The sequence below is a fragment of the Scomber japonicus genome, chromosome 8 (assembly GCF_027409825.1).
Source record: "Scomber japonicus isolate fScoJap1 chromosome 8, fScoJap1.pri, whole genome shotgun sequence".
Classification (NCBI taxonomy): domain Eukaryota; kingdom Metazoa; phylum Chordata; class Actinopteri; order Scombriformes; family Scombridae; genus Scomber; species Scomber japonicus.
The window spans coordinates 33,328,878-33,355,265 of record NC_070585.1 but is presented as its reverse complement, the minus strand read 5'-3'; the positions used below and the strand labels follow the sequence as shown (position 1 = coordinate 33,355,265).

Genomic DNA, 26,388 nt, shown 5'->3' with positions numbered 1-26,388 from the left:
TGTTGGATTATGATTTAACTGGACCAGGATTCCAGAGGCGGATCAGGAACCGAGTTCCCCATGACACAAGAGAAGATGAGCATGAGCTCTTAGGAGCAGAGGCGCGTTCTGGTGCCACAACGCCTATTAGCCAAAACCCTGCATCAGATCAGAAAGAGGTGGAAAAGGAATGGGAACAGGTGTTGAGGGAGATACAGGATGATCAGCACCCTCCACCCAGCCCAGCCCCAGATCCACCCACCAGGTGGCAGCAGCTCAGCCATGAGAATGCAGCTCTGAGATACCACGCCAGCCAGGTACCTGAGCTCATTGTAGCATTAAAGGAGATGAAGCAAGCAAATACTGACCTCCGTCGACAAGTGGATGATCTGGTGAGTGAGATCAGGAACCCATCCAGAGTAGCCACCCCACGTACACCTTTGCACCCACGCCTACCACCAAGCTCAGACACCCGGCCGTGGACATGAGAGTTATCACCCAACACCAGTCTATATGCAACATACAGGACATCCTGCTGACCACAGAGAGGCATACTACCCACCTACCAGGCCTAGTGATACGTTAGCAGATGATCTCTCCCACCTTCAAGTTTCACACCAGGTGCCAGGAGACCTCTCCTACCCACCATACTCTTCTGTCCCTCCTCAAGCAAGCTACCCCAGGGCAGATCAGTACGGCCAGAGAACCCAACAGCGGCCAGCCTATAACCTCTATGATCCACGATATGGTTATGTAGACAGAGCAGATGAAGGCTACTCCCCGAATCAACCCTATGCAGACCGGTCATTCGCTCAAGAACATAATTACCGAGGGCCCAAGCCATCTATCCCACCTCTGACGTCACCAGACCCTAGAGAATTCTCAAGGATGAAGATTGCACTGGATAATATCCTCCCGAGTGACGCCACCGAGCGATTCAAGTTCCAAATCCTAACAGATCACCTCAGGTGTGAAGAGGCCTCGCTTGTGGCAGACTCGTACAGCAACTCCAGGCAGCCTTATACAGACACGATGGTGGCCCTCACTAAGATGTACGGGCAGCCACACAAGCTAGCTGTGCAACGTATTACGGAGTTGATGGATGGTCCAGAAGTCCGTAGTGGTGATGTGAAAGCCTTTCGTCTGTTTGCTCTTCGGGTACGCTCTCTAGTGGGCATGCTAGAGCAGCAAGGGTCAAGAGGCCACATGGAGCTGCAGTGTGGATCTCATGTATCCAGGCTACTTGGCAAGCTACCCCATGACCTCACCACCAGTTTCAAGAGATTCATCCACCCCATGAGAGTAGCAATTCCCACGCTCACTGACTTGGCTGAATGGCTGGAATATGAGCTTGAAGTGCAGGAGGACAGTGTGAAGGGTGCCAACTATAGAAGAGAGGAGTCTTTCATCAAAAAGAGAGAGATACGGAGATACTCAAAGCCCACCAGCAAACCCACCACCATCCTCCTTGGTACTGGTAAGGCAGCAGAGCCAAGCACTCCCACACCCCCATCAGTACCAGCACCTCCAGTCTACAGCCTCAGCAAAAGGGAGAAGGGTACAGCTTACTGTCCATACTGTGATAACAGTAACCACTATCTGAACAACTGCACCAACTTCAAGCAGCTGAATAGGGAGCAGAAGGAGGGGTGGATCAGGAGCAACAACAAGTGTTGGCGTTGTGGTCGTGGTCACCAGGCAGCTAAGTGCACCTTGAAAGCCCCCTGCAGGACATGCAACCGGAGACATCTGCTTGTGCGGAGTGGTAACCGGTCACTGGAAGTGTATGCTGTTCTAGATGATGGATCAGAGCGAACCATCCTTCTACAGGCTGCAGCCAAGAAGTTAGGCTTGAAAGGCAAGCCAGAAGAACTAGCTCTGCGCACAGTCAGACAGGAGCAGCAGGTGCTTCACAGGGCGGCTGTGTCCTTCACCATATCTCCTATGGATAATCCCGAGAAGCAGTTTAAAATCCAGAGTGCATTCACCGCTAAGCAGCTGGGCCTGGCAGAGCACACCCATCCCACCCGTACACTGCAGAAGAAGTACAGACACTTAGCTGGGTTGCCTCTTCAGACTCTGGACAGAGTTCGTCCGGTGTTACTGATCGGCTCGGACTGCACTCACCTCATCACACCAATAGAGCCTGTTCGGTTGGGCCCCCCAGGTGGACCAGCTGCTGTGAGGACTCTTTTGGGATGGACCCTACAAGGCCCAGCTCAAGACATCAAGCTCAGCCCTAATGCACAACAATGTCTCTTCACCACCACATTGTCCCCCCTTGATCTCTTTTCTCATGTGGAGAAACTGTGGCAGATGGATGTACTTCCTTATCACAGTGAGAAGTTGGCCACAAGATCTCGGCAAGACCAGGAAGCCATTCACCTTCTTCAGGAACAGACCGTCAGAGTGAATGTCGATGGCATTGAGCGCTACGCCACACCCCTCCTGAGAGTCAAGAATATGCCTCAGCTACATGCCCCACCCGAAGCTGTCTTGCCACAGCTCAGAAGCATTGAGAGGAGATTACTGAAAGACACAGAGAAAGCCACTGCTTATCAAGCAGAGATTCACAAACTGGTAGAGGCGGGCTATGTTGTGAAGGTGGAGCCAGATCAGGTGGAAACTACTGAAGAGTCCTGGTATATACCACACCACATGGTCCAACACAATGGAAAGAACCGGGTGGTATATAACTGCTCCTTCCAGTATCAAGGGCACAATCTGAATGAGCTCCTACTACCCGGTCCTCCCTTAGGCCCCTTATTACTTGCTGTGCTTCTCCGCTTCCGAGAACATTCCCTCGCCTTTAGTAGTGACATCCGAGGAATGTTCCACCAAGTGCGGCTGCTCCAGACAGACAGGCCACTGCTGCGGTTCCTGTGGAGAGACCTGGAGTCAGACAGCTCACCAAGTGTGCACGAGTGGCAAGTGCTCCCCTTCGGAACCACCAGCAGTCCCTGCTGTGCAACATTTGCATTGCAAAAGCATGTACTGGATCACAGCCAGCCAGGGGAGGACGTGCGAGTCATCATAGAGAAGTCATTCTATGTAGACAACTGCCTACACAGCCTAAGATCAAGAGAAGCTGCCAAAGCTCTGGTAGATAAACTGCGCCATCTTCTGGCAGAAGGAGGATTCGAGCTGAGGCAGTGGGCCAGCAACGACCCATCCATCATCACCCATCTCCCTTCTGAAGCCAGGTCAGACACCTGCGAACTATGGCTCAGCTATGGTCAGCCAGATGTTCAGGAGTCAGCCCTCGGATTACGCTGGCACTGCCAGTCAGACACCCTGACCTACAAGCATCGCATGGTTGATTGTTCAGTGGCCACGATGAGGAACATATATAAAGTTCTTGCCAGCCAATATGATCCTCTCGGCTACATGATACCCTACACCACCAGAGCAAAGGTCCTTGTTCAGTGTTTGTGGAACAAGAAGAGAGATTGGGACGACCCACAGCTCCCGGATGACCTGCTGCGTTCCTGGCGTTTGTGGGAGGCGGAGCTTGAACACCTGCCAAAGGTAACCTTGCCCAGGTGCTACTCCAGTGATGATATGGACCACCCCTGCAGTGTGAGAGATATCCATGTGTTCAGCGATGCATCAGAGCAGGCATATGGAGCTGTGGCCTATCTCAGGACTGAGAATCCACAAGGCAAGGTGGAGGTTTCTTTCCTTGCTGCACGGTCCCGCGTGGCCCCCAAAAAACAGCAGTCCATTCCTCGTCTGGAATTATGTGCAGCCCTCACTGGAGCACAGCTTTTCAAAGTCATTACCACAGAGCTGACTCTCCCCATTCGTAGCCTCAGTCTATGGTCCGATTCATCAACTGTTCTCACCTGGTTGTCATCAGATTCATGCAGCTACAAGGTTTTCGTAGGCACGCGGGTGGCGGAAATCCAAGAGCTGACAGGAGCTGCTACGTGGCGATACGTGCCATCAGGAGACAATCCAGCAGACGACATCACTCGAGGTCTCCCTCTCCTGGACCTGGCTGATGTTGGCAGGTGGACACACGGTCCAGCTTTCTTGAAGCAGCGACCAGAAGAGTGGCCAAAGCCCCTCTGTTCACCCCATAATGAGTCAGAGAATGAGATGAGACAATCTGCTCTGGTTGTGTTATTGACTACAGTCTCAACTGTGCCAGATCCACAGCAGTACCAAACCCTGAATGACTATCTGGAGGTCATTGCCCACCAGGTACATGAGACAGCTGACCTTTCAGCCCCTGTAACTGCCAATGACTATGCTGCTGCTGAACTGGAAGCCTTGAAGCAAGGGCAGAGAGACTCTTTCCCAGAGGAGTCTGCTCTGCTAACAGCGGGTAAACCCATAGCAAAATCTAGCCGTCTCATGTCACTGGCACCAGAACTCGACAAGGCAACAAGGCTTATCAGAGTGGGAGGCCGTCTTCGCCGCTGCAGCGACCTCACATCAGACACAATTCACCCCATTGTCCTTGATCCCCAGCATCCTCTCACCAAACTGATCATACAGGATTATGATGTCAAGTTGCATCATCCGGGGCCGGAGAGAGTGTTTGCTGAAATCAGGAGGAAATATTGGATACTGCGGGGGCGTGAAGCAGTGCGTCGACATCAAAGGAAGTGCACAGAGTGTAGAAAGTGGAGAGGAAGACCAGATCCACCCAAGATGGCTGATCTCCCCCCAGCTAGACAGCGCATATTTCAGCCCGCCTTCTACTCCACCGGTGTCGACTGCTTTGGGCCATATGTCATCAAGGTTGGTCGCAGAAATGAGAAGAGATGGGGGATACTGTTTAAATGTATGACAACCCGAGCAGTTCATGTAGATCTTCTCAGCAGTATAGACACTGACGCATTCCTGATGGCTCTCAGACGCTTTATCTCCCGACGTGGAAAGCCCCAGGAGCTCCTATGTGACCAAGGCACAAATTTCAGAGGGGGAGAAAGAGAACTGTGGCAGTCTTTTGAAGCCCTACTACCTGAGCTCCAAGCCCAACTCGCCAGCCAACAGATCAGATTTATTTTCAACTCTCCAGGATCACCTCACTTTGGAGGATGCTGGGAGAGAGAGATTCGTTCTCTCAAAGCAGCACTTCAAGTTACCATCGGGGCCCAGACAGTCACAGAGGATGTGTTGCGCACTGTTCTGATTGAGATTGAAGGAATCTTAAATTCCAAACCTCTTGGTTACGTCTCATCGGACATTGCGGACCCCGATCCCATCACCCCCAACTGTCTCCTCATAGGGTGGCGTGATGGTTCCCTGCCCCAAGTTGTCTATGAGGGCCCTGAGATCTTAGGTCGAAGAAGATGGCGACATAGCCAGATACTGGCCGACCAATTCTGGAAGCATTTCCTTAAACATTACCTTCCTGGACTCCAGGCCCGACAGAAATGGCGGACTGAGGCCGTGGACTTGCAAGTAGGAGACATTGTCATGATTGTTGACAACCAGTTGCCCCGGGCCCTCTGGCCTGTGGGAAAGGTTACTAAAGTCTTCCCTGGAGCTGATCATCATGTTCGGTCAGCTGAGGTTTTGGTTAAGGACAGAACATACACCCGGCCTGTGGCGAGACTTATAAGTCTTCCCACTCTTCCTGAAGAAGGATAATGTCCTTTACAGATGTTCGAATTCACTCCTTGAATTCGGGGGCGGCTGTTGAAAAGGCTGTCTAGAGCTAACTGTTAACCAGTAGAGGGCGCACTGTAGCTGTTCTGTTTGGCAACAAAGCCAGTTTTGCTAGCAGCAAAGAAGAGAGCATTAGACATGCTTGTAGGAGTTTTCAGTTGAGTTTGGATGTTCAGAGCTAGTTTTCCAGTCCAAGAGGATTGTGTGCGTCCATTTGTCCTGTAAGTAGGTTTCAGTTTGATATTGTGAAACATAATTAGTTTGAGTTAAAGTAGTAAATAGAGAGTTAATGTGGTAAACCTTTAAGCTAATATTTGTTAACTAATTACCCCCTTTTTTTGTTGTATTATGAGGATGTTTTACCTGAGTGTGGTCTTTTCTGTTATATATCATTGTACATTCTAGAAACCACACACCTCCAAGTCTCTGTACGAACACCCACCTCTGGCAGAAATAAAGAACTCTCTTTGCGCTCCACGGTCTGGTTATTGAGACCCACCAGAGCCCTGACCGGACTCTCCACAGCGATCTGTACTATCCCACCACCCACACCCCAACACTATTTTTCATTACTTAACATAAATATATTATATTTACACTATTAATAAAATACAGAAAAACAAACAATACCTTGTTCCCTTTCCGGCTAGGTCGCTTGATCATAGATGTAAAACCTTTTCATAAATAATAACTTAATAATCTTTCCTTAACACTGTTAACTGACGGGCCCTTTGCGTTGTCAAGGCAACGTCTCCAAAACAACCGTTGCGCCCACTTCCTGTTTTGCTCATAACGCCGTCAAAGTAAAAGATCAAAAACAAACGGTCACAGGAAGTGGATAAGAGAACTAATGATCCACTTCTAAGACATCTGGAAGTCTTTTAGTAAAGACAGTTAGTTTTCTACATTGAACAAACACAATGTAGAAAAAGATATGTTTGGTTTAATAAGTTTAAAGAGGACTCAAAATTCAAGTTTTTAAAATAAATATAACCTTTTAATTTCGCTGTCAATATGTGTCTATAATATTCTCTCTTTCTCTCTCTCTCTCTCTCTCTCTCTCTCTCTCTCTCTCTCTCTCTCTCTCTCTCTCTCTCTCACCCTCTCACCCACCTGTCTGCACAACAAGGAAGTGAAGAGGGGGTAGACGCAGCACGAGGACGAGGTAAGCAGTGTATTAATAAAACTATGATGAATATGATGTAAAGTGAGAAATGTATTTAACCCTGTAGAAAGCAGAGCAATCTCTCCGTATATGCACACTGTAATGAAGGTTTGCAGATATAATGATCAGTCATCACGACATTAAGCAGGCTGCTGGTTTGGCTGCTAGTTATATGAAGTAAAGCTTTCATCATTTTATTCAACTTACTGATTATAGCCTCATTTTATATTTATTGTTATAGGAACATCTCCAATATAGTTTGTCCCAGTTTTTCCCACATTAAGAGTTTGGTTAGAGTACGGGCCTTTTTTCCTAATCCTTTTTCTTTATTTTCTTTTTCTTTTTCTTTTCTTGTCTCTATTTAAAGTGGCTTGGTGCAGTTCTTGAGCTCTATCTAAATCATCCAGGAGTTATGAGCTCCATATAAATTCAGAGATGTCCTTTTTGTGTGTTTCTAGTATAACACTGGTTGCCTGTATTTCAGTGGATACTTGCTTATGATGTGTGATCTTCTGAGAGTGTACTGCTGTTTACTTTTCTCTATTTTTGGGTTCAAAGCTTTATTAGGCTATTGTACATTACTTAACATGTAAAATACAGTATAATGTACCTGACATAATATAAAGATTAGACTAATCTTTTGGGTCATTTTCAAATGGTACAGCACCCTGCCCAACAATTGAATCTGGCTGTTAAAGGGTTTGGGTATGATGACATTCATTGTACTGAACTTAAGCTAAATAGGCTAAAGTGACTGAATTGTTTTTGTAAAACTGTTCCTTGAAGTCAGTAATTGTGTGTTTGATTCATTTAATTGGCTGTATCAAAGAAAACATTAAACATTAAAGCTGAGTGAAAGTCTATAAATAGTCTGTTGCTTTGGCTCCATCTGGTGGTGGAATGAATAATGACAGGATGTTGAACAGTAGTGCAGACCTGTGTGATGTGCAGCTGGTTGTAATGAATGAGCATGTTGTTGTGTTTGTGTGAAGGTGTTTCTCTGCTATGGATCAGTGTGAGGACAGAGAAGAGGGAGTCCCTCCCTCTAAACGCCCTCGATGTGGGGAACATGACAGACAGTCCAAAGCTCAGAGGTGAGATGAGGATCTCTAACTGTCCATCACTGTTCTCCACTCACATCACTCCACCATCATTATTAACACTCACTGTCACATCTGACACTCAACTACTGAATAATAAGTCACAATAACTCAGAATGAACTACTAACTTTGTGAGTTAACAAAGAGCTCAACCACTGATTAGTCAACTAATCAACTAAGATGAGACAGCATCTTTCATCAGATGAGAGTTTGATGAACTGGAGAACGTTTCTCATCCACTGTCTTCTTACTGATTTTCATTCTGCTTCTAAAACTTCAGCTGCTGACAGTCTGCTCAAAATTCATCTTTTTAAACTCTTTGATTTGTTGTTTGTTTGTATCAGGATGCAGCAGCAGAGAGCAGACTCTCCTGAACCCAGCTGTGTGTCCATGAAGAGTGACCAGTCTATGGAGCCTCCTCTTGTGTTTAAAGATGGACAACCTGCTGATGGAAGGTAAGAATTTAGAAATGGTTGGTTGGTTGTTTGGGCCGAATAAACCTCCTGTGTTATGCTGGACGGAGCACTATAATACTCAAAAACCAACAAACAGGCTTACAGACCTTAAAGGGAAAGCAGTTAAAATAAGGTTGAATCCAGCAGGAACGAGTAACAAGAGGAACACAGTTACACAGTGGCAGCAGGTGAGCAGGTGGGTTTGAAACTGAAGGCAGGGACAGAAACAGACAGGACAACACAAACAGAGCTTAAACAGGAATCATGACAGTCACCCCTCAAGGGACAGCTCCCAAATGTTCCTCCAGGCTGGTTAGGAGGGAGAAAACAAAGAGGAGAAAGAAGGCAGGTCAGATGGACAGGACCACTCTGGAGGCTGAAAGAGCAGCTCAGGGCAGAAACTTTGGGGACCAAGGTGTCAACAAAACCACGTAGAAAGGAGACCAAGAGACAGAAAGACCTTAGCGGGGGGGGGGGGGGGGGGGGGGGGGGGGGGGGCTGATGTTTTGGGAGCTGGCTGGGTGTCTGTGGAGGCTCTGGGTAGCAGAGACTCAGTGAAGCTGGGCAGCAGAGAGACTCAGTGAAGCTGGACAGCAGTTCTTTGGTGTTAACTACATGCCTTTTGCACTTCTTTATTCATATCAGGATACAGAAGATAGCAGACTCTCCTGAACCCAGCTGTGTGTCCATGAAGAGTGGCCGGTCTATGGAGCCTCCTCTTGTGTTTAAAGATGGACAACCTGCTGATGGAAGGTAAGAATTTAGAAATGGTTGGTTGGTTGTTTGGGCCGAATAAACCTCCTGTGTTATGCTGGACGGAGCAGGTGAACCAGGCACAAAAACCAACAAACAGGCTTACAGACCTTAAAGGGAAAGCAGTTAAAATAAGGTTGAATCCAGCAGGAACGAGTAACAAGAGGAACACAGTTACACAGTGGCAGCAGGTGAGCAAGTGGGTTTGAAACTGAAGGCAGGGACAGAAACAGACAGGACAACACAAACAGAGCTTAAACAGGAATCATGACAGTCGCCCCTCAAGGGACAGCTCCCAAATGTCCCTCCAGGCTGGTCAGGAGGGAGAAAACAAAGAGGAGAAAGAGGGCAGGACAGATGGGCAGGACCACTCTGGAAGCTGAAAGTGCAGCTCAGGGCAGAAACTTTGGGGGACCAAGGTGTCAACAAAACCACGTAGAAAGCAGACCAAGAGACAGGAGGACCTTAGCAGGGGTGGCTGGAGTTTTGGGAGCTGGCTGGGTGTCTGTGGAGACACTGGACAGCAGAGACTCAGCAAAGCTGGGCAGCAGAGACTCAGTGAAGCTGGACAGCAGTTCTTTGGTGTTAACTACATGCCCTTTTCACTTCTTTATTCATATCAGGATACAGAAGAAAGCAGACTCTCCTGAACCCAGCTGTGTGTCTATGAAAAGTTACTGGCCTATGGGTCAACCCATTGAGTTTAAAGATGGAAAACCTGCTGATGGAAGGTAAGAATTTGACATCCAGTAATCAGAGCAGCATTTACAAGAGTTAATTTAGTCATCATGACAGAACATCTTTAATAAGCTGAGTGCAGATTTGAGTCATTAAATGTCCTTAAACGTGATGTTTTCTCCACAGAGTTCAGCAGCAGAGCTCAGAGGTCCCCAGTGATCAGTCTGCACAGCAGCATCAAACACAGCTGGACTCCATATTTATGGTGTGTACATGTACAAACACACCTTTTACTATTAACTCCATCAACCACAGATGAAATAGTAAAGTGGCATTCAGGTCCTAACAGTGTCCATGCTGCTCTGTTTAGACCAGCAGGCCTTCAGACTGACACATGAATCACATGTTGTGTTCTACCAGGTTAAATGAAATGTTCACTTTATCTTTATGTTCCAGCTGCTGGAGGAGAACATCATCACTTTTGTGAAGAATGAGCTGAAGAGAGTCCAGAGGAGTCTGAGTCCAGATGACCCAGAATGCTTAGAGAGTCAGAGTGAGGACGAGGAGGTGTTGGATGGTGAGGAGGAAGAGCAGAGGAGGAGCAGCAGAGAGGCATTTGTGAAGATCACACTGCACTTCCTGAGGAGAATGAAGCAGGAGGAGCTGGCTGAGCGTCTGCAGAGAGGTAAGAGGATTTTAACAGATTTAACATGATGGAGAGGAAATGGAGGCAACATGGGAGAGGTTTATATTTCAAACTCTGCTGTAAATATGCTGCACACATGTGCATCAGATCAGAGGCTGGTTGTCCTCCACTGATGAGCTGAATAAAACTGATGGAGGAGGAAAAACTACACAGCCACACTTACATGTTCAGATTTCTAGACTTTCTGTAGGATCCACTCACTGATTTCATTTGTTGTTTGTTCATTCAGGAACTCATGCTGCAAAGTGTCGACGTAAACTCAAGTCTAACCTGGAGAAGAAGTTCCAGTGTCTGTTTGAGGGGATCGCTAAAGCAGGAAACCCAACCCTTCTGAATCAGATCTACACACCGCTCTACATCACAGAGGGAGGGACCGCAGAGGTCAATGAGGAACATGAGGTCAGACAGATTGAAACAGCATCCAGGAAACCAGTCAGACCAGAAACAACAATCAGACAAGAAGACATCTTTAAAGCCTCATCTGGAAGAGATGAACCAATCAGAACAGTGATGACAAAGGGAGTGGCTGGCATTGGGAAAACAGTCTTAACACAGAAGTTCACTCTGGACTGGGCTGAAGACAAAGCCAACCAGGACATACACTTCACATTTCCATTCACTTTCAGAGAGCTGAATGTGCTGAAAGGGAAAAAGTACAGCTTGGTGGAACTTGTTCATCACTTCTTCTCTGAAACCAAAGAAGCAGGAATCTGCAGGTTTGAAGAGTTCCAGGTTGTGTTCATCTTTGACGGTTTGGATGAGTGTCGACTTCCTCTGGACTTCCACAACACTGAGATCCTGACTGATGTTACAGAGTCCACCTCAGTGGATGTGCTGCTGACAAACCTCATCAGGGGGAAACTGCTTCCCTCTGCTCGCCTCTGGATAACCACACGACCTGCAGCAGCCAATCAGATCCCTCCTGAGTGTGTCGGCATGGTGACAGAGGTCAGAGGGTTCACTGACCCACAGAAGGAGGAGTACTTCAGGAAGAGATTCAGAGATGAGGAACAGGCCAGCACCATCATCTCCCACATCAAGACATCACGAAGCCTCCACATCATGTGCCACATCCCAGTCTTCTGCTGGATCACTGCTACAGTTCTGGAGGATGTGTTGAAAAGCAGAGTGGGGGGAGAGCTGCCCAAGACCCTGACTGAGATGTACATCCACTTCCTGGTGCTTCAGACCAAACTGAAGAACATCAAGTATGATGGAGGAGCCGAGACAGATCCACACTGGAGTAGGAAGAGCAGGAAGATGATTGAGTCTCTGGGAAAACTGGCTTTTGAGCAGCTGCAGAAAGGCAACCTGATCTTCTATGAATCAGACCTGACAGAGTGTGGCATCGATATCAGAGCAGCCTCAGTGTACTCAGGAGTGTTCACACAGGTCTTTAAAGAGGAGAGAGGGCTGTACCAGGATAAGGTGTTCTGCTTCGTCCATCTGAGTGTTCAGGAGTTTCTGGCTGCTCTTCATGTCCATCTGACATTCATCAAGTCTGGAGTCAATCTGCTGGAAGAACAACAAACAACATCCCAGAAGTCTGAAACAATAAAAGAAGAATCTGCAGTGACACGTTTGTACCAGAGTGCTGTGGACGAGTCCTTAAAGAGTCCAAATGGACACCTGGACTTGTTCCTCCGCTTCCTCCTGGGTCTTTCACTGCAGACCAATCAGACTCTCCTACGAGATCTGCTGAGACAGAAAGGAAGTATCTCACAGACCAATCAGGAAACAGTCGAGTACATCAAGGATAAGATCAGTGAGAATGTGTCTGCAGAGAGAAACATCAATCTGTTCCACTGTCTGAATGAACTGAATGATCGTTGTCTCGTGGAAGAGATCCAACTGTACCTGAGACCAGGAAGTCTCTCCACAGATAAACTGTCTCCTGCTCAGTGGTCAGCTCTGGTCTTCATCTTACTGTCATCAGAAAAAGATCTGGACGTGTTTGACCTGAAGAAATACTCTGCTTCAGAGGAGGCTCTTCTGAGGCTGCTGCCAGTGGTCAAAGCCTCCAACAAAGCTCTGTAGGTGCACACAGAACTATCCAGATTAATGTAGTTTCATCTTTGCTCAATGAAGAAAACTTATGTTTGCAATTCTTTTGGTCTGCTGATTCTTACAGGCTGAATGACTGTAACCTCTCAGAGAGAAGCTGTGCAGCTCTGTCCTCAGTTCTCAGCTCCAAGTCCTCTAGTCTGAGAGATCTGGACCTGAGTAACAACAACCTGCAGGATTCAGGAGTGAAGCAGCTTTCTGCTGGACTGGAGAGTCCACACTGTGGACTGGAAACTCTCAGGTCAGTATTCAACTGTCTGTAAAAGTTTACCCACCAAGGTTTTATTGTCTTTATATATTGAATCTGTGAATTAACTTATTAAAATTCTTCTCCAGGTTGAGTGTCTGTAACCTGTCAAAGAGAAGCTGTGCAGCTCTGTCCTCAGTTCTCAGCTCCCAGTCCTCTAGTCTGAGAGATCTGGACCTGAGTAACAACAACCTGAAGGATTCAGGAGTGAAGCAGCTTTCTGCTGGACTGGAGAGTCCACACTGTGGACTGGAAACTCTCAGGTCAGTTTTATTACTGTGTATATAAGTAATATTTTGCCTTCCCCAGTTTCTAGTTTACATGAAGAGTTTACGATACCAAAAAGATTTTTTGTACTGTCTGAGCTGAAGTGACATCAAGTAAGTTAAATTCATGTGAGTCAGGATATATGTTTCTGTAATTTAATCTTCAATGAAGACTCAATGGGCCAGATGCAAGAACAAGTTCGCTTTTTTGTCCTTAAATCTGTCGTACTTTTTTTGGGAGGTGGAATTTACGGGCGTGCCATGTCGGATTCATCAAACAGTCGTATCACCAGGAAACAGTCGTAAATGACCTTTATAAACATGATGAATCCCACCACCAGAGAATAGTAAATTAACATGAATGACGCCCTCAAAATACCATATACGGTCAGACATTCGGCAGGTTGTGGAGAAGCTTCATTCATGAAAATGACACTAAAGACTAAGAAGAAGAACTTTACGAACTCTCAGATTGAGGTCCCACTCTCAGAAATAGATCAACAGAAACACAGATTATCATTTAGTGTGTAAATTGTGGAATTAAAGGTCCAGAGAAAGACAAAAAATGAGAAAAAATTACCCGTGCTGTAAACGCTGTCTCAGCTGTTGCACTGTCACAGAAATAAAAACAAAAATGATTTGACATGAATTAGATTCCAAAAACATCTCACTAGTGGTTTCATCAGTCAGGGAGCTGAACTTTAACCTCGATCACCAATATTTCAATTAAATAAATAAGAGCAATTAATAAATAGGCCTAACACTAACCCTAATAAGTATATTGTAAGCTTGCATTATATCATAGTTTCAATTGTCAATTAAACTGACTAATATATCTACCTAAATTACTAAATAGCCCACTTCTTTTTACTAAATAGCCTAATATTTTTGCAAACAGAGTAATGTCATCATGATTATGGATTTAAGAGCCATCACTGAACTGAACAAACGCTGTCCCACCACTGTGTCATGAACTGTACAGAGAATCATTTTACTACAACTGTAATTTTATTACAACTCAAAGTGCAATATTGTTTATATACAAGTGCAACACTGCTTTCAAGCTGCTTTTAATGCTTTTAAAAATATATAAATTTACAGATGTATGTTTATTTTCTATTTTTTATGTTTAGGCATGGTACGGCAAGTTGTACTTCTTGGTAACTTTATTACAATGACAATAAAGTTTATTCTATTCTATTCAGTCTGTCAGGATGTCTGATCACAGAGGAAGGCTGTGCTTCTCTGGCCTCAGCTCTGAGCTGCAACCCCTCCCATCTGAGAGAGCTGGACCTGAGATACAATCATCCAGGAGACTCAGGAGAGAAGATGCTGTCTGCTGGACTGAAGGATCCACACTGGAGACTGAACACTCTCAGGTATGGACAGACAGGTGGACACTCTCAGGTATGGACAGACAGGTGGACACTCTCAGGTATGGACAGACAGGTGGACACTCTCAGGTATGGACAGACAGATGGACACTCTCAGGTAAGGACAGACAGGTGGACACTCTCAGGTATGGACAGACAGGTGGACACTCTCAGGTATGGACAGACAGATGGACAGACACTCTGACTAACTGAGGGACTCTGGTTCATGTTTAATGGTGGACATGAGTGAAGGTTTATGAAGCTGATTGTGTCTTTGTCTCTTCCTCCAGGATGGACCATGGTGGACTGCAGACACTGAAACCTGGTCTGAGGAAGTGTGAGTGTGTTTTCAGTTTGATTCATGAGAACTTTGAGAAAAACTGGATGAAATATGTAAAAAAAAAAAAAAATGAAAAAAGTTCAAAATGATAGAAAATGTGTTTTGGCAGAAATGGGCGTGGCCTAAACTGACCAATGAATCCATGAAACAGAAATTTCCTTCTGTTGGTCACAGTTGAGGAGTTAAAAGAGAAATGTTTTATAAATGTCCACATGGTGGCGCTACCTGCTCCAAAATGTCCCTCATGTCTCTCCTGCAGATGAAGTTCATTCATTTATACTGACTTCAACTGTTTGGAGCATTTGGACAAAAATGTGTTTGTAACAGACGACAGTTTGAGAATAACAGACTTGATGTGCAAAGACCTTCATTTTACATCAAACACATAAAAAAAACATGAATATTGTAGTGGCCAAAAAACCTCCAGATGAGTCTGTCCTTTAACTCCTGTCCTATTTATGTTTTACCGAGGTGGAGTGAGCAGTGTGTCTGACGCGCAGTCACAAAAGATCCAGTGAGCAGTGTTGTTCTCAGATGAATGGAATTTATTGTCAAAACATGAAAAACAAATAATTGAAGCAAGATATTACGTTTCTTATGAGTCCATTGATCTGATGATGCTGCGGTCAATGACAGTATAATAATAATAATAATAATAATAACTTTATTTTGTATAGCGCCTTTCATAAAACCCAAGGTCGCTTCACAATAACAAGAACACAGACAAAAACACACATTTAGCCGGCAAAAGCCTGCAGGAACAAGTGCCTTTTCAACAGAGATTTAAAATTGTCCAGAGTTGGTGCCTGGCGAATGTCCTGAGGGAGCGAATTCCAAAGTGTAGGAGCTACCACACTGAAAGCCCGGCTCCCAAAGGTTTGCCTTCTGGTGCGAGGGATGGACAGGAGGCCCAAGTCAGTGGAGCGCAGGTCTCGTGAAGGGTGGTAGATATGGAGAAGGTCTGTTAGGTACTTGGGTGCAACGGCATGAAGAGATTTGTAGGTGAGAAGAAACTTCTTCTTCTTCACTGCTTCCGGCTGCCAATCCCCCGTCTTACATCAGCCTTCAAAACTTAAAGGTTAAGCCCCGCCCTCACCACCTGAGGAGGGAGGAGGGCGCACTCTTACTGCTAGAAATAAAATTCATTGTTTTTAATCAATAATTCATCCTAAATAATCAATATATCCTGTAAAGAGAAATAAACTAAATAACCTTAAATGCGGCTCCTACAAATATTACTGAATATCACTGTCATGTTGACTGTTCATGTTCTAACTGAACTGTTAAAGGTCCACTTACACTGTATGTCCAAAGCTTTCAGTCACATCTCATGGTCTTCCTCAGTTGTCATGGAGATGGTTTAAGTTTGAATGGTTTCATTTCAGTGATTGTCAGTAAAGTTGTTCATAAATCAACAGATGATAAACTGCAGCTGTATTGTGTCTCGTTCTCTCCATCAGATGCCTGTGAACTGGAACTGGATCCAAACACAATGAACAGAAAACTCAAACTGTCTGATAACAACAGGAAGTTGACACATGTGGAGAAGGATCAGTCATATCCTCATCATCCAGACAGATTTGATTACTGGGCTCAGCTGCTGTGTAGAAATGATCTGACTGGTCGCTGTTACTGGGAGGTCGAGTGGAGAGGAGGAGTTGATATATCAGTGAGTTACAGAAGAATCAGCAGGAAAGGAGACAGTTATTACTGTAGGTTTGGATGGAATGATCAGTCCTGGAATCTGAGCTGCTCTGATGTTGATGGTTACTCTGTCCGTCACAATAACAGAAAAACATACATGTCCTCCTCCTCCTCCTCCTCCTCTGTCTCTAACAGAGTAGCAGTGTATGTGGACTGTCCTGCTGGTACTCTGTCCTTCTACAGAGTCTCCTCTGACACACTGATCCACCTCCACACCTTCAACACCACATTCACTCAGCCTCTGTATGCTGGGTTTGGAGTCTGGTCATATGGTTCCTCAATGTCTCTGTGTCCTCTGTAGGAGGGAGAGTCTCTCTGTGTACTCTGTAGGAGGGAGAGTCTCTCTGGTTCCTCTGTAGGAGGGAGAGTCTCTCTGTGTCCTCTGTAGGAGGGAGAGTCTCTCTGTGTACTCTGTAGGAGGGAGAGTCTCTCTGGTTCCTCTGTAGGAGGGAGAGTCTCTCTGTGTCCTCTGTTGGAGGGAGAGTCTCTCAGACAGAAACTCTGCTGACTGAAGATCAGCTGCTGAAATCAAACATCACACACTCTGCACTGTGAAGCAGATCTGTCTCAGACTCAAACACTCAGTTATTTTTCCTTCTTCACGAGCAAGAAACAAATCACCAACGAGATACGTTTTAACAGATTTATTGACAGAATTTGAATGAATTGTGTATTCTTGATGCGGAACGATTCTTGATGCGGTGTGGGGAGGTCGGACGAGGGATCCGCCGCTGCGCCCGGGCAGTGACGAACCCCCAGGAACCTATAAGAGAGGAGAGAAGAAGTTATTTTTCCTTCTACATGATTCATTGATTAGTGTCAGTTGACTCTGCTGTTGTTACTGTCAGGATCCAATGAGCAGCATGCAGCTCTATTCATGTTTCAATCTAATATCATCTGTCACAGTGTTTTTGTGCTTCTCACATGTATTTTATCTCTGCATCATCAATAAAAACTATTGATGATATTATTGTTGAACGCATCTTCACTTTACTGACACAAAAAGCAGTGTGTAGTCGGCTCACATTTCAGATGTCTATGAGTTGTTAACAGCTCCACCAAATAGTGATTTTTCCCTCTAAACTTCTCACATGCATCTCACATGAATAAACTCTATTAACAGTATCCTAACCTTTGACCTTACATCAAACTAATTCCTTCATAGGTTAGTTGATCATTGTCTTTGCATCTTCTCCCTGATGTCTTACTCTATCTCTGCTACACATTTGGTTACATGTCACTGCAGCAAAGTGGAGAATCGCTACGTGAACCAAACTCACAAACAGCAGCTCACTTTACTGCAGTCAGTTGTCCATGTCTGTCTGACAGACTGTCATCAATCAACCTTTGAAATGACATTTGGTGCTGGACTCAAAATCCTAATCCAGCCTTTCATTTATACAATAATGTTTCTGTCTTCTTCGGTTAAAGAAAAAGCTTATTATTGAAATTTGGCGCCACCTGCTGGACAAGTGAAGAGTTAAAAGCAGTGTGTGTGTGAAGCAGTGAGAGTTTCCGTTTCCCTAATTTCATCTTTAAATCTCAACCAGTGTTTGAAAGAAGGGAATAATCCAAATGTACTTCTCTTAAGATTTAGTGGTTGTGTTTCCCTTTTGTTTTAATCGAGCAGTGGATTAAATGAAACACCTGCTGAACAAACACAACAACGCCTCAGCTCTCTGTGGTGTTAGCTTCAATGACTTCATCTCTCCATGAAAGAAAGACAGAAAGAAAGAAAGAAGACATCAGGTGAGTCAGATACACTTTCTCTCTGATGGTTAAACGTCTCTGTGTCTGCTGAACAAAGCAGCAGAGATCAAATAATGAGCTGCAGGTAGTTTCAATTGAGTTTAATTGACTTCAGTCAGCTGTTGATGTTGTTGTGTGATTTGTGTATCAGTGTGCAGGAGGTCTGACTGCTGCTTAGTGACACTTTCTTCATTTTTAAGCTGAGCTGTTGGTTATATTGAGTCATGAGTTTAAACTATCTAGAACCGGCCCACCGAGAGGTCCAATACGGCCCAGTTTCCTTCTTCCTCTTTTCCTTCCTTCCTTTCTTCCATCTGTCTTCCCTTCCTTCCTTCTTGTCTGCTCTTCCTTCCATCTGTCCTTGCTCCCTCCCTCCCTTCCTTCCTTCTTTTCTTTCCTTCTTGTCTTCTCTTCTCTTCTCTTCCTTCCATCTGTCCTTCCTTCCTTCCTTCCTTCCTTCCTTCCTTCCTTCCTTCCTTTCCTTCCTTCTTGTCTTCTCTTCTCTTCCTTCCATCTGTCCTTGCTCCCTTCCTTCCTTCCTTCCTTCTTTCCTTCCTTCTTTCCTTGTCTTCTCTTCTCTTCCTTCCATCTGTCCTTGGTCCCTTTCTTACTTCCTTCCTTCCTGTATTCTCTTCCTTCCTTCCTTCCTTCCTTCCTTTTAGTGGTCCGGCCCACATGAGATCAAATTGGTTTAAACTATCTATTATTTAGAGTTTTTAAATGCTAAAATGAAGCAGAACAGTGTTAACATGTCAGCTTTTGTAGGTTATTTTTTGGTATGTGCTGCATTTAGATAAAGGCTTGTAAGTCATGTATTTGTTACATGCATTAATACACTTTTAGTGTTCAGCACTGATCTGTATCAGATTATAAACTCTGTGGTACTTTATATATTTCTGTACACTAATAAAAGACACAGTAAAAACAGTTGGTAGTATTTGAGTAATAGTTTAAGAAGTTAGGCTCATGGATGGAAGACATGGTTATTATCCAACATCAATGTTAGACAAAAAAGCTCAGTTTTTATGTCAGGAAGGGACTTTGACACTGGATCACTCTAAAAGTACTCAGTAAAAATAGTTCATCATATTTGTGCATGTAGTTTGGTCGAGTCTTCAACTAAAATGGATCTTTTAAGTCTTAAGTCTTCTGATTTGTGTATTAAAATTATCTTTGATTTGAGATAATTCAGGTTAAAATGATGCTTCTGAACTTATGATTATTCATTACAACTACACACCAACAGCTCCCATTTTAAAGATATGCTCTGAGCCTCATCCTGCTGCAGTTTCTCCAGTGTTTTCTTCTTTTTCTTCTTTATTTGATTATAAACTGAATATAATGAAGACGTAACCTTGGACTGTAATATGTTAAATTATTATTTTTAATCAGTATTCATTAATAATTCTTAGTTGCAGCTCAAATCTAAACACAGCAGCATCAGTCGTAATGATGATGGTGATAATGTGGATGAAGGTGTAATATGCTGATGTTTCCAGTAGAGGGCGCTCTCATCCTTCACTTCATTTACTGTAGAGGTGAAGTGGAGACATATATATTGTCAGTGGTTAAGTTTTATGATATGAATCCCCATAAATGTGATATATTATCATTAACTAATTTTCTGAATGTACCTCATTGTTCTATTTCTACCTATTCTATGATTTGTCTTTTACCCACTTTGTCATTATATCCAAATTACTGATGATTATTTGTCATTATGTGAATATTTTTTGAAGGCACCAACAGTCATCTCTACAATATAGTTGTGATATTGATATCGAGGTATTTGGTCAAAAATATTGTGATATTTGATTTTATCCATATTGCCCAGCTCAGTCTGATGCACTTTGAGAGCGAAATTAAAAGGTTATATCTATTTTTAAAAAGTTGTCTTTTAAGTCCTTTTTAAACTTATTAAACCAAACTTATCTTTTTCTACATTGTGTTTCTTCAATGTAGAAAACTAACTGTAGTAACTAACTAACTGTAACAGGTGGAATATCATCTTTGTAATTTTTGTTTCTTATGTTATGTATTTTGTTATAATATGTAGTAATTTCACCAAAAAACCCATTCTTCTGTTGGTATTGGTAGTACTGTATTAGGTTGTATTCTAGCGCCCTCTGCTGGCCATTAGCAGACACTGCTTCATTTCCCGTCTCTCGTCAGTCTGCATTTATCCTGACTGAGAGTTACGTATTCAAGGCAGCGCGATCATAAAGTGTGAATTTGAAGTTTGAATGTTGTTTAAGTGCACACAGCAGTGTATTCATGCTTAATATTGTTATTATAGATGAGTTGTGTAATTCTCTGTGGTTCTTTTTACCTGTAGAGATGAGTTTTTAAGGCTTCAAAAACTAGCTTAAACACTTTTAGCCTGTAACGTTGTGTGGCTGGTTTTCATCATTTTGTTTTGTGGGACAAACACTTGAGCTTGTTGTTTCATGTTAGGTGTGTTGCAGAGATAAAAGAGCCTAAAAACAACGTGTTTCTGTCTTTTGGACTCATTTGAACAGGTATGTGTATGTTGTAATGTACTCCCATTATCAGTTCACTAAATGTATTTTTCATTTTCAGTTTACTGTGTTAAGTGTGATAGAGGATAGCTTTCAAGTGTTTCATTGTATGATATATATTTGTTTCAATTGTTTTACATTCACATTATTATTATTTAACATTTCATGCTGTTAATATTTAAGCTAAATATGTTAACAGTGTAATTTTGTCACACAATTTGAGACAAGTTTTTGGCACTGTGCTCATATTTTATTGTATTTTATGTCATTCACATGTTGAGTCTGCATTTATCCTGACAGAGAGAGATGTGTTGCAGAGATAAAAGAACCTAAAAATAATGTTTTTGCTGTCTTTTGGACTCATTTTAACAGAACACAACGCAGACTGCCCCAGTTACATTTACGTCTCAATAAAATACTTCCAGATGTCTTAGAAGTGGATCATTTAGTTCCCCTTTCGACTTCCTGTGCCCGTTTGTTTTTGATCTTTTAATTTGAAGGCGACATGAGCAAAACAGGAAGTGAACGCAACGGTTGTCTTGGAGACGTTGCCTTGACAACGCAAAGGTTCCGTCAGTTAACAGTGTTAAAGAAAGATTATTAAGTTATTATTTATGAAAAGGTTTTACATCTATGATCAAGCGACCTAGCCGGAAAGGGAACAAGGTATTGTTTGTTTTGCTGTATTTTATTAATAGTGTAAATATAATATATTAATGTTAAGTAATATTTGGGTTTTATTAGACTAATTTATAACGGTTGAAGGCAACGGATGAATGAATAACGGTTAAATGCTAATGTTATAACGTTTCTTGCGATTTTATATGATAAATATGTTAGTGAAAGTTTTTATTGATGCCTATCTGAACATTTTAATAGAGTTTGATTGATGTTTGTGCTTGTCATTTGTCTTATACACGCTAATTTATTTATTTTGCTGTAGCTCTTACGGTTAATTATTAATGTTCAAAGGAAACGGTGAACATAAGTAATAAAGGCTTCTTAAGAAACATCAGTAGCTTCACCCACTCTCTGGCTGCTCCGCTACACACTTTGAGAGCAAAATTAAGATTATATCTATTTACAAAAAGTTGTCTTTTAAGTCCTTTTTGGATTTATTAAACCAAACGTATCTTTTTCTACATTATGTTTGTTCAAAGTAGAAAACTAACTGTTTTTACTTCTCAATAAAAGACTTCCAGATGTCTTAGAAGTGGATCAGGATCAGAGCTGATTTAATCGTATAGATGGAAATAAAGAACATCTCTCATTAAGTCTTTGCTTTTTTACACGGAAGCAACTAAAGCAACATAAAGCGGCTGCGGTCTCTCTCTCACACACACGTCTGCACAACGAGGAAGTGAAGCGGGGGGAGACGCAGCGCGAGGACAGGGTAAGCAGTGTATTAGGCCTAATAAAACTGATGAATATGATTTAAAGTGAGAAATGTATTTAACCCTGCAGAAAGCAAAGAAATCTCTCCGTATATGCACACTGTAATGAAGGTTTGCAGATATAATGATCAGTCATCACGACATTAAGCAGGCTGCTGGTTTGGCTGCTAGTTATATGAAGTAAAACTTTCATCATTTTATTCAACTTACTGATTATAGCCTCATTTTATATTTATTGTTATAGGAACATCTACAATATAGTTTTCCCAGTTTTTCCCACATTAAGAGTTTGGTTAGAGTGCAGGCCTTTGTTTCTAATCCTTTTTCTTTACTTTCTTTTTCTTTTCATTTCATTAAACCGGGCTTGGTGCAGTTCTTGAGCTCTATCTAAATCATCCAGGAGTTATGAGCTCCATATAAATTCAGAGATGTCCTTTTTGTGTGTTTCTAGTATAACACAGGTTGTTTGTATTTCAGTGGATACTTGCTTATGATGTGTGATCTTGCTCATGAGTGTACTGCTGTTTTCATTTCTCTGTTTTTGGGTTCAAAGGTTTATTAGGAGCCTCCATTCCTGCCTGTGTATTTCAGCTGCATGTATCAAGTGATTTTGTCTGCTGCATGTTTTTAAAGTGTTACTGAGCAGTTAGCTGTTCATGTGTGAACTCTGTCACGCTATTACTAATAATAATGTACATTGACATTAATATTACTACTGTAATGCCCATTGTTCCACTAACAGCACTATGTAAACTCTCACTGACTGTTAATACTATAAAATGAGTTATATGAGTATGAACATGTAATATACAGTATGTACCTGATATAATATAAAGATTAGACTCATCTTTTGGGTCATTTTCAAATGGTACAGCACCCTGCCCAACAACTGAACCTGGCTGTTAAAGGGTTTGGGTACGATCACATTCATTGTACTGAACTAAGCTAAATAGGCTAAAGTGATTGACTATTGTTTTTGTAAAACTTTCTTGAAGTCAGTAATTGTGTGTTTGATTCATTTACTTGGCTGTATCAAAGAAAACATTAAATATTAAAGCTCAGTGAAAGTCTTTAAATAGTTTGTTGCTTTGGCTCCATCTGGTGGTGGAATGAATAATGACAGGATGTTAGACAGCAGTGCAGACCTGTGTCATGTGCAGCTGGTTGTAATGAATGTGCATGTTGTTGTGTTTGTGTGAAGGTGTTTCTCTGCTATGGATCAGTGTGAGGACAGAGAGGAGGGAGTCCCTCCCTCTAAAAGCTCTCTGTGTGGGGAACATGACAGCCAGACCAAAGCTCAGAGGTGAGATGAGGATCTCTAACTGTCCATCACTGTTCTCCACTCACATCACTCCACCATCATTATTCACAGTCACTGTCACATCTGACACTCACCTACTGAATAATAAGTCACAATAACTCAGAATGAACTACTAACTTTGTGAGTTAACAAAGAGCTCAACCACTGATTAGTCAACTAATCAACGAAGATGAGACAGCATCTTTCATCAGATGACATTTTGATGAACAGGAGAACGTTTCTCATCCACTGTCTTCTTACTGATTGTTATTCTGCTTCTAAAACTTCAGCTGCTGACAGTCTGCTCAAAATTCATCTTTTTAAACTCTTTGATTTGTTGTTTGTTTGTATCAGGATGCGGCAGCAGAGAGCAGACTCTCCTGAACCCAGCTGTGTGTCCATGAAGAGTGACCGGTCCATGAGGTTTCCTCTTGAGTTTAAAGATGGACAACCTGCTGATGGAAGGTAAGAATTTAGAAATGGTTGTTTGGCTGTTTCAGCTGAATGAACCTCCTGTGATATGCAGAACGGAGCACTATAATGCTCAAAAACCAACAGACAGGCTTACAGACCATAAAGGGAAAGCAGTTCAAATAAGGGTGAAACCAGCAGGAACAGGAACAGCATCATAATCTAGTGTCTATCTAGTGAATGAAAGAAACTGACTGAGAGCAGTAAATGTAGTGAGGAGCTGATGAGGGCATTACACAGTGGCAGCAGGTGGGTTTGAAACTGAAAGCAGGGACAGAAACAGACAGGACAACACAAACAGAGCTTAAACAGGAATCATGACAGTCGCCCCTCAAGGGACAGCTCCCAAATGTCCCTCCAGGCTGGTCAGGAGGGAGAAAACAAAGAGGAGAAAGAATGGTAAATGGACTGAAATGGACTGTACTTATATAGCGCCTTTCTAGTCTGTGCGACCACTCAAAGCGCATTCATACACTGATGGCAGGGGCTACCACGCAGGGTGCCAACCTGCCATCAGGGGGATCTAACCATTCATACACATCCACATGCCATTGGCACAGCAACGGGAGCAATTTTGGGGTTAAGTGTCTTGCCCAAGGACACATCGACATGTGGACTGGAGGAGCCGGGAATCGAACCACCAATCTTCCAATTGGAGGACGACCGCTCTACCTCCTGCCCACAGCCGCCCTAAGAAGGCAGGACTGATGGGCAGGACCACTCTGGAGGCTGAAAGAGCAGCTCAGGACAGAAACTTTCATCAAAACCATGTAGAAAGACGACCAAGAGCCAAGATGACCCTAGCAGGGGGGGCTGATGTTTTGGGACCTGGCTGTGTGTCTGTGGAGGCACTGGACAGTAGAGACTCAGTGAAGCTGGACAGCAGAGACTCAGTGAAGCTGGACAGCAGTTCTTTGGTGTTAACTACATGCCTTTTTCCACTTCTTTATTCATATCAGGAAACAGAAGAAAGCAGACTCTCCTGAACCCAGCTATGTGTCCATGAAGAGTGACTGGTCTATGGTTCAGCCTATTGAGTTTAAAGATGGACAGCCTGCTGATGGAAGGTAAGAATTTGACATCCAGTAATCAGAGCAGCATTTACAAGAGTTCATTTAGTCATCATGACAGAACATCTTTAATAGGCTGAGTGCAGATTTGAGTCATTAAATGTCCTTAAACATGATGTTTTCTGCACAGAGTTCAGCAGCAGAGCTCAGAGGTTCCCAGTGATCAGTCTGCACAGCAGCATCAAACACAGCTGGACTCCATATTTATGGTGTGTACGTGTACAAACACACCTTTTACTATTAACTCCATCAACCACAGATGAAATACTAAAGTAGCATTCAGGTCCTAACTGTAAAAGCCATATTGATACTTGTTAAGTTTTAGTAGTCTTCCTTTAAAAATTTTGTAATGCTCCTTTAAGTATACCGGTGATGACATCACCACCTCCTAAGCAGACTACGTTAAGCAGCCCACGGAGCTACACAGTTTTTAACCATACAATAGAGAAGAATCTTGTCACTTTATTTTTACTTTTTCAGTAAAGTTTTTTCATGAACAGTGTAGGCCTGCTGCTCTGTAGGCCTTCAGACTGACACATGAATCACATGTTGTGTTCTACCAGTTTAAATGAAATGTTAACTTTATCTTTCTGTTCCAGCTGCTGGAGGAGAACATTGTCACATTTGTGAAGAACGAGCTGAAGAGAGTCCACAGGGGTCTGAGTCCAGATGACCCAGAATGCTTAGAGACTCAGAGTGATGATGAGGAGGTGTTGGACGGTGAGGAGGAAGAGCAGAGGAGGAGCAGCAGAGACGCATTTCTGAAGATCACACTGCACTTCCTGAGGAGAATGAAGCAGGAGGAGCTGGCTGAGCGCCTGCAGAGCAGTAAGAGGATTTTAACAGATTTAACATGATGGAGAGGAAATGGAGGCAACATGGGAGAGGTTTATATTTCAAACTCTGCTGTAAATATGCTGCACACATGTGCATCAGATCAGAGGCTGTTTGTCTTCCACTGATGAACAGAATAAAACTGATGGAGGAGGAAAAACTACACAGACACATTTACATGTTCAGATTTCTAGACTTTCTGTAGGATCCACTCACTGATTTCATTTGTTGTTTGTTCATTCAGGAACATGTCGACGTAAACTCAAGTCTAACCTGCACAAGAAGTTCCAGTGTCTGTTTGAGGGGATCGCTAAAGCAGGAAACCCAACCCTTCTGAATGAGATCTACACACCGCTCTACATCACAGAGGGAGGGACTGCAGAGGTCAATGATGAACATGAGGTCAGACAGATTGAAACAGCATCCTGGAAACCAGACAGACCAGAAACAACAATCGGACAAGAAGACATCTTTAAAGCCTCACCTGGAAGAGATGAACCAATCAGAACAGTGATGACAAAGGGAGTGGCTGGCATTGGGAAAACAGTCTTAACACAGAAGTTCACTCTGGACTGGGCTGAAGACAAAGCCAACCAGG

The 26,388-nt window shown here is 43.4% G+C and overlaps 1 protein-coding gene across 1 annotated transcript in view; it reads left to right on the top strand.

Annotated features, from left to right (window-relative positions):
• Positions 1–9,432: 9,432 nt before the first annotated feature.
• The window catches only part of LOC128362863 (NACHT, LRR and PYD domains-containing protein 12-like), a 33,785-nt gene continuing 16,829 nt past the window's right edge, over positions 9,433–26,388 (top strand). Inside the window, exons 1-6 of the mRNA XM_053323715.1 lie at positions 9,433–9,609; positions 9,947–10,018; positions 10,210–10,438; positions 10,689–12,492; positions 12,591–12,764; positions 12,860–13,033. Coding sequence (XP_053179690.1) covers positions 9,433–9,609; positions 9,947–10,018; positions 10,210–10,438; positions 10,689–12,492; positions 12,591–12,764; positions 12,860–13,033 — 2,630 coding nt within the window. The remainder of the gene's footprint in view (positions 9,610–9,946; positions 10,019–10,209; positions 10,439–10,688; positions 12,493–12,590; positions 12,765–12,859; positions 13,034–26,388) is intronic.